Below are 8,679 nucleotides of genomic sequence, written 5' to 3'. Positions count from 1 at the left end.
TCCAGCTTGGGTCAGCTGTTCAGACAACGCATATAAATAAGTACAATATGGATTTTTAAGTGCTGGCCACTATGGCTCTCACGGGGGAGTTAGAAGGATGGACAATGGAGGAGGTGGGAGATCAGAGTGAACTGGAGATGAAGGAAGCCCAGGCTCACCCAGAGACCTCCGTCTGAATCTCTGAAACCCTCAAGAATCCCCAGGTACAGGGGAGGGAAATGCTTCCTAGGTCTGCAGTATGGAAGGTTTCAGAGGAGGAGCAATCTAGCTGAGGGATCAAAGCAAGGCCGGTTCCTGCCGCCAGACTAGCAGCTGAATTGGTCAGAGCAAAGAGAAAGGTCACATGGTTCCAAAAAAGGAGAAGGGAGTGAAGCCATTTAACAAATGGCCCCTGGCTATGGTAAACTTTAATTAACTGCACCATTATAATTCACTTCCAGTCTGAGTCCCACCCCAACCCACTTTCCCCTCCCACTCCCTTCCTCCTCTCCCCCAGGTCTCATCAAGGCAGGTTTCCTTAGTGAAACCCACAGGCTGCCTTTGCCCGGTGCCTCATTATTACAGCTACTGCCTCTCCTGCTCCCAATGCACCCAGAAACAGGACCGGAGTGGGGGGGGGGGGGGAGAGGACCAGCTACACTGTTCTCAGCTCTAATGACAGGCCCCTTTCCCACCTCTGTGCACTAAATCAAAGGTCTTGTAATCCTGAAAGTTCCGGAAGATAATACTATAGCAATGAAGAGACAGTGGCAGGCCAGCAGGCGCAGATGTGCACACAGGGGCAGGTAGCAGGGTTCGCTCCCGCTTGGAGTCACGAGGCAGCGCTCACAGGGTCCACGCCCAGACAGGTAATCCACACACTATGTATAGTTCAATGCTGTGGCCGCACCCACCACTCCTTCATTCAACGGTGGTTCACTTGCACCCGTGACACTCTATCTTTATTCTCAGGCTGCTGAGCTTTACCCATTTTAAGAGTGTGTGCCTTGAGAGTGGGGGTTGGGAGCACCTCAGAGGATCTTCCAGGCGAAGCATGCTTGGTTTTTATTAATGAGCTTAGGAGAAAAGCCAACCCAGACCTTTAAGTGAAATGTGTGATTGGTAGCCAGGCAAGGATGGGTTTTTAGAATTAACTCTTCCTACAGTCTGCTATGCATTATCACCCCAAGTTAATTACCCCTGAGGATGAAAATAGGTTTCATGACTCATAAGCACCAATACAACACTTGGCAGCAGATGAAAATGCAAGGACACATTTGCAGTAAGCTGACACGAATATCTATTTATATGTGGGGAGATTCTTAAAGAGGTGAGCCAGGCGCCTCCCATGCACCAAGCCTAAGAGGCTGCAGCAGATCCATCAACTGCCATTTACACACACACACACACACACACACACACACACACAGAGTCACGGTTTCTACTACTTCAATGATGGTGGTGGCAAGGCAGGAACAGAAACTAAAAGGGTGTTATTAACAGCAAGCCCCAACACCAACCCAACCTCCACACCTCCACACCGGTGATGTTCTGGGCTAACCCGTGATTTGTTTTTCCCCAAACCTGCCCGCACCCATACCACCTCCCTACCCTCTTGCTCCCTCGTTGTTGGGAGGGGGCACGCCAAAAGTCTTCCCTTATTGCTCATTTCTTGGTGGGAACTGTCCTGGCTCAGCTTGCCCCAACCAGGAATGGGGTGTGGCCAGGAATGGATTTCAGATCAGATCGCTGGTTGTTTTGCTTCCTCCCTCCTGTTCTCTACTCTTGTTCCATTTGCCTCCCAGGGAAGTACAAGGTTCACACCAGGGTTGTTTGCCTTCCCCAGCTCTGGGAGGGCTCCAGTCTGGACGCTGCCAAGGGGGCTCAAAGCTCTAAAGGACATTCCTGTTCCCCAGTCCCCTTCCCCACCCCTCTATACCTCACAAGTGCCACCAAAAAGCTGATTAGATGAATAATTGCATGTCTTCCCCAGGGAAATGGGTTTTATTTGATAGCGTAAGTGACCTTTACTCAGGAACTGGGTTTGGGGTGTTTTTTTTTTCTCCTCCTCTCACCCCGCAACTTTCTTCTAACCAGCTAAGTGTCCTGTCTTTAGAAATACTTGTCAAAACGGGAGGAAAGAAAAACGTGTAATGAACGAGGTGAAATTGCTTTTCCAATGCATCAGCTGGAAGCTCCTGGCTTAGTCGTACATGCATGTTTCCCGTTGCCCACACCTCTCCTGCCTCCATTGATGGCTCTTAGTTCTGCGGCGTTTTTGCTTTAAATGTGCAAATACGGTGATTTCTGCCACATCTAAGAGGCAAAGCACCGTAGATGCTCGCCCCCGCCCCCCTACACTTTACACAAGTCATAGTGCATTTGGGTATCAGTATATCCTCATGGCCACAAGGCAAGGCACCAAAAAGCATTCCTAACTGCCATCTGCAGCTGAGGCAGGGTGCATCCAGGAGAAAATAGAAATGCTGAAGAGTAAACAGAAACTGCTTAGTCAGCAACTGTCCCTGCCCCAGAGGTGAATGTAAATAGCCTGGTACTGAGAGGGGAGGGGCAGTCAGCCAGCACAGGGCCTTTTACAGATGCCAGCTCGGGAGAGCTTTCAAAGGCACCAGCACTTGTGTTCTCGTTGGAGGTGGGGAGTGTCTCCTATGTTGGAACCGTGTGGCCTACCCCTAGAAAAACACACTTGCTGACGCAGGGCAGAATTAATATCAATTGAATTTATTACAAGTTACTAAGCTCCAAGGCACATTACAGTGTTCTGTTAACTACAGAAATGTATAAAGGACAAACAGAGCAAATTCTCCATGTCTAGCATTTCGCTCTACTGTTCAAAAGCATCCGTGCATCAATAAAGCAAAAACAAAACAACACGTGAAGATCCAACACATTCAGGTCAGCAGAAACAAACCCAAACATTTTCCCTCACAAACTTGCAACAAAAAACACCCCGCCCCCCCAACATCCCCTTTACCATTTTTTGCAAACAAAACAGAAAAACAAAAACAAAACAGAACAACTTAAAGTGAAGACTTCAACACTTGGGGCTGTTTAGAAAGAAGCTGTCACCATTTTATAGCATCTTTTTTTTTTTTTTTAGGCAGCAACACTGGCCTTGGCAAAAAAAAAAAAAAAAAAAGTCATTTTCTTTTGTGTTTTTTCCTTTTAGAGAGTGCATAACATTTACAAAAATACACACCAGCAGCAGTGTTGCTAAGGGCTATTAATTCTGTACCTAGGCAAACACCCTGCCACCAAATAAATGCTAACAAATATGATGCAAATGACCCAACCAATATTATACTGCTTAACACAAACCAGCTTGTCCTTCAAATGAAGAAGTTACATACCTTAGTTTCAAAATATAGAAACATACGACGAAAATAATGTCTATACATAAGACTAACTTTTTGCAGTTTTGTTATATTCACAATTCTACATCTTGGGGGTGAGGGAAGGGAGGGTAGATGTGGAGAGGGGAGGGGCCCTCTGGATTGGAGAGGAGCTGGTCTAGGTCAAAGGAGGTGGCCGTCTTGTGGTTCAAGGGTCTCTCTCCTTTTTCACTTTAACATCCCCAGCTAAGATCGTTGCGATTTCGCCCTGCATGAAGGCCCAAGGTACATTCGACCCAACCAGGGGGCATTTCTCTCCACTGGGGCAGTACACCTCGCCGGTGGCTCCCTGGGCCTTGATACTCTCTCTTGAGCAAGGGAAGCAGAATTTGTGGCTGGGGACGGATGGGCACTGAACGAAATGCGTGTCCTCCAAACGTTCGTGGCAAATAGTACAGCAGAGGGGCCCGCTGTTGGCCATAGGGGAATCCGGAATGTTTTGGGGGTGCACTTGGTCCATGCCCGGGTGGGTGCTAGGCGGCGGGGGCGCCACCTGCAAATTCAGGTCCCCGTTCCGTGAGGCCAAGCGGCGCTGCCCAGGCACAGAGGCCGGCGACACTGGGCTGCTGCTGTTGCGCCTGGCAGACGCAGTGGTGGAGTGGACGGAACTGCCATCCTTGGGCGAGTGCGCAGTGCCCAGAGTGTCTGCCACCGACATGAGGGCGGCCATGGGGGACGGGCCGTTCTGAGGGGCTGACTCAGGCGGGGTGGTCCGGTTGGAGTGGGGTCCCAGGGGTGGAGGCGGCGGGGGCGGGCCGCCAGCCGCATGCCCCGGCGCCGCAAAGCTCCCGGCCGACATGGTGAGCTTCAGCGCCTCGCTCTGGTTCGCCATCCACTGCTGCCTCTGCTGCTCCTCACCCATCTTCAGCGGGCCCTCGGCGGAGTCGGGAGGCTCGGGGGATGCCTTTCTCTTGCGCAGGCTGGAAGCCGCACCCCGGCCCGAGGGGGTGGCAGGCGGCAGGGCCCCGGTCCCCGGGGGTGCACTGGGGGCGCGGCTTAGACTCACCAGCGCTGTGGGCAACATGGGGCAGCTGGCGTCCAGGTAGGGCTGGGGCAGCATGTCTGCACCGGGCACGCCCTCCTTGAAGAAGCGCACGGCCTCGGGCAGGAGGTCTCCAAGTAGGCGCCAGTCCCCGGACCCGTGCTTCTTCTCGTACTCCAAGTACTTGAAGCCGGAGGAGAGACCCCGGCCGAAGTCCTTCATACAGTCCTGGTACATCTGCTTGGCCACCCCGGAGGCGCTGGAGTACACGTTGCCCGAGCCCGTGGGGTACTCAATAAACAGCTTCAGCTCGTAGTCCATGCCGGGCTTGGAGACGGCGTCGAAGGCGAAGACGCGGCCCAGCAGCGAGTGGTCCTTCTTGAAGCGCACCTCGTAGGGCGTGCAGCCGGCCAGCGTGAGCAGCGTGTCGCGGACCATCTTGGGCTTGCTGGCCCACTCCTCCGCGCGGTTGCGCAGGCTTTCGCTCAGCTCCGCCAGGGCCTCGGCGTTCCGCTGTTTCTCCTTCAGCTCCCGCTCCTGGTCTGTGCTTGACACCGAGCCGGGTCTTTTGCCACCAGCACCCACGCCCACCTCAGCCACCGACACCGAGGTCGAAGACGTCGCGGAGGACGACGTGGCAGAGACGCCCGGCGCGCCCCCAAGACAAGCCGGGCCTCCGGGGGCTCCGGGGGGCGCAGGTGTCGGGGGCCCACGGCTCCCCAGGCCGTGGGGCGGCGGTGGGGGCAGCACCGCGGCGCTGGCCGGACCATTAAGTAGCGTCTGCGGCAGCAAGTTGGGGGGCACGGTAAGCTGTGGGCCTCCGCCACCCCCAGAGTTGGGCAACCCCGACACTAGCCCGCTGTGCGTCCCACGCCGAGACGCCACCGACGCCGATGAAGACGAGTTGGGGCTCTGGCGGTTCAGTTCCGGAGGTCCCTCTTCCGAGGCCGGCTTGGGGAAGCCGTTGGGGCCCCCCAGACCATTGGGCAGCCGCGCGGCGTGGCTGCTGCTTCCCAGGCTCACCGGGGGCGGCGGGTACTCGAAGCGACTGCGCTGTTCCACGGCGGCGGCGGCGGCGGCGGCGGCGGCTGCGCTCAGGCCGTAGCGCTCCAGGCCGGACGGGGCCGCCAGCACCGCAGGTTTGCTGGACCCATCAACGTGGTTCAGCTGTTGCTGTGGCTGCTGCTGCTGTGGCTGCTGCTGTGCAGCGGCCGCTGCCGCCGCCGCCGCCGCCGCCGCCTCCTTAGCCGACAGGGCCACCGTCTTGACCCCGACGGGCGGCGGCGGCCCGGGGGAGCGGCCGTCCTGGAAGCAGCCGTGCGCCCGCTTCAGCTGGCGCGCGGTCTCGATCACGAACTCGATGCGATCGGCGCCCTCGTAGTTTACGCAACCGCGGCATACGGGTTCCGAGAAGTCCCAGATCATGGCCCAGGGCATACGAGGCAGGTCGCACAGGTAGCAAGATTGTCTCCGGGACGAGGACACCTGCGCCGCCGACATGATGCCAGCCCTGGGGAAGGTGGGCCCCCGCCCGGGCTGTCTCCGCGGCGCCTTCTCCTCGGGGAGGACTGGCCGGCTGGGGAGTGAGTCCGGCTGCGGGGGAGCGAGGGGGGGCGAGAAAGTTCTGCCCCTGGGGCTGGAGGGAGCGCGAGTCTCCACCGCCGGCGCAACACTTCTCCTCCGGGGCTCTGCCACCTGGGCAGCGGACGAATTCAGCCCGCTACTCGCCCCCACCTCCTCCTGCGGCTGTCTGGTCCGGAGGGGAGCTCGGGCGCCTTCTTCCTGGTGCCGCGGACCCGAGCTGGAAGCTCCAGGCCCGGGGGGAGGGGGCGAGGGTGCCCGGTGCCGGCCGCCGTGGGCTCTTGGCCCCCTCCCCGGAGTGGCTGGTGGGTGGAAGCTCGAAAGGGACTCTCTTCCTCTCCCTTGAGGGTCCCCCCTACGAGCAGCGTCCTCTCCCCGCCAGGCTCCCTGGGGCGAGGGCTAGAGGGTTCAGTGCCACCCGGTGCCCGGGTCCAATCTTGCTGAAGTCGCGGCTTTCCTGGAGGGCCGGGGCAGGGAGGGGGTGAGAACCGAGAGAGGAGACTCGCCCCTCCGCAGCGTCGGCTGTTCCGCTGGCGGCTGCTGGACTTGCACGGCCACAGCTTCCAGGACGCACAGGAGCAGAGAGGAGCGCTCGCACGCAGGCTCCCGCCGCCCCCAGACCAGGCCGGCGCCCGGACCGCCGCGGCTGGCGGCGCTCACGTTGGCTGCAGGGCACTCGCGCGGCGCCTGGGCACGGGTCGCATCCCTTCCCGCTTGCACTCGCCCGGAATGTGGGGTTGTGATTGTTACTCTACGTTCCGGAGGCGCGACTCGGCGCTCCCGCTCGCGCTGCGGCTCGCGCTGTCCCCGGCTTGGCCGCGCGGGATGCCGCCCAGGCGGAGCGCTGACGTCACCACCATGCTCTGCACCAGTTCTTCCCCCCACCCCCCCTTTACACTTCCTCTGTCTGTGGAGCCCACTTGTTGCTCGGGAAAGGCGCATGCGCGGCAGGACGCCCAGATTCCTCCCTGTCGGCCCCTCCTCCGCGCCTCCGCCCTCCCCTCCCCCCTCGCCGTGTGTGTACAACAGCTGAGACTCGGCGAGCTAATGCTGCAAGTCCAGGGTTGGGGGGGTGGAAATTAAACAAGACGATGACCTTTCCTTTCCGAGCCCGGCTTTCCCAAGTAAAAACGCATTTAAAAACCACAAGCGCATTTCCGATCCCGCTTCCCACCCGACCTCGGGCAGTGAATTTAAATGTCCTGTTTCAAATTTTCGCTGTGAATTTCATATAGAATATTACCCATTTCATCTGCAATTAAACCTTTCCTCCAGCCCCCCCCCCCCCCCCCGCCCCGGCATGGCTATTACATTCATTGCTAACAACTACTGCTGAAACACCTGCAAAATTCGCTGTTTTCCATTCTTCCAGAAACTGCCTTTTCGATTTGTTTTTGTGTACTAGTCTAGGAACCTGAGCTTCAACGACGGAGCTAAATGAATTCCGGGTGAGCTACCCCTCCCCCCAGCCGCAGTCTAAAAATTTTGGCTGAATGTCTAAAGAAGCTACGAGCACCCGGAGGCCTTTAAGGAAAACAGTCAACTGGCTGCACACAGCTGCAGTTGGGGGCAGGGAGGGAGAGCTGCTGGAGAGGCCAAACAGGTGAGTGGTTTTTACGGGTTTGATAAAAGAAGGTGGGGCAGATTTAATAATACTGATATCTCTTTGTAAAGCACAGCACAATTTACAAAGTTATTTCTCACGTGCTGTGATTTCATTCCATGGTGCCAGAAGGCTAAGCAAGCCCATGGTTTCTTTTCTGCTTACAAGATCACTGCTCCTCATACTGCTTATTGCCGAACAGATATGTTGCTCTAGTTGGGGCATTTCAACTGATTCTTTTAAATACTGGGTCCGGGGTGTTTTTTGTTGTTGTTACTGTTGTTATTTTGCCTTTTCCCCCTCATTAAAAACTGAGATAATCCTGGGTAGGGATGGAGACAGGGAGGCTATATGGGAAATGGAGGTTCTGGAGTCTGGTAGACCAGGATGGAATTTCCTCTTCATCACTTACAGTACGACCTCACTTAGCATCATCAATAGTTCTATGACCTTAAGCAAAACCAAGTTTACCATAGGCTAATTGTTATAAATGAGAGTTGGGTTCCTACAGTATTTCTTTATCAACATCACTGTTATAAAGAAATGACCTTGAAAGCAATGTCTTTATTGGAGGACCTGCTGTACTGGCTTTGTGACCTTGAACTAGTTACTTATCTTCACATAACCGCACATCTGCAAAATGGGATAATAGCTCCCAACATATTAAAACTGTTTGAAATTTCATTTTGTTTCTTGTCACAATAGGAGGTAAGTCCACTGAGGCTTGCTGTGAGCCAGGCGCTGGTAGGTGGTTTACTTGTATCATCATTAAACCCTCAATATTGTCTACAGGTAGATTCTATTATTAACGCTGATTTCTAGGCTCAGAAAGTTAAGAGGTTAAATAACTTGCTGAAGGTCACGTGGCCATTAGAGAGGGAGCTGAGATCTGAATCCAGTAAATCTAATTTGAGATGTGACTTTGACAAGCTTGGGTTCTCAGAGGTGATTTGGGGTGCACAAAATTTCCATCAGCCCCTCCATTATTCTTTATTACATACAATCTCCTGTAAAGTACTATGCAAATACACCTTTATCGCCAACTCCAATCCTCCCCTTCCAAACAGATTGAGCCACTGAGTTCTTCCAAATACAGAAGTTGTGGATCTGCCACTGCCACA

At 55.3% G+C, this 8,679-nt stretch overlaps 1 protein-coding gene across 1 annotated transcript; it reads right to left on the bottom strand.

Annotated features, from left to right (window-relative positions):
• Positions 1-2,700: 2,700 nt before the first annotated feature.
• On the bottom strand, positions 2,701-6,039 carry IRF2BPL (interferon regulatory factor 2 binding protein like). The gene has a single exon (XM_081093554.1). The coding sequence runs from the start codon at positions 5,872-5,874 to the stop codon at positions 3,541-3,543; it is 2,334 nt and encodes a 777-aa protein (XP_080949680.1). The 5' UTR covers positions 5,875-6,039; the 3' UTR covers positions 2,701-3,540.
• Between the last annotated feature and the right edge of the window lie 2,640 nt (positions 6,040-8,679).

The sequence above is a fragment of the Myotis nattereri genome, assembly GCF_964212035.1.
Source record: "Myotis nattereri genome assembly, chromosome: 1".
Taxonomy (NCBI): Eukaryota; Metazoa; Chordata; class Mammalia; order Chiroptera; family Vespertilionidae; genus Myotis; species Myotis nattereri.
Note: the sequence above shows the minus strand (reverse complement) of the source record. Positions and strands in the feature narration are given on the sequence as shown.

What these genes read in the sequence shown, in the direction of transcription:
- IRF2BPL (XM_081093554.1), bottom strand. Translation starts at nt 5,874, where the DNA reads ATGTCGGCGGCGCAGGTGTCCTCGTCCCGGAGACAATCTTGCTACCTG.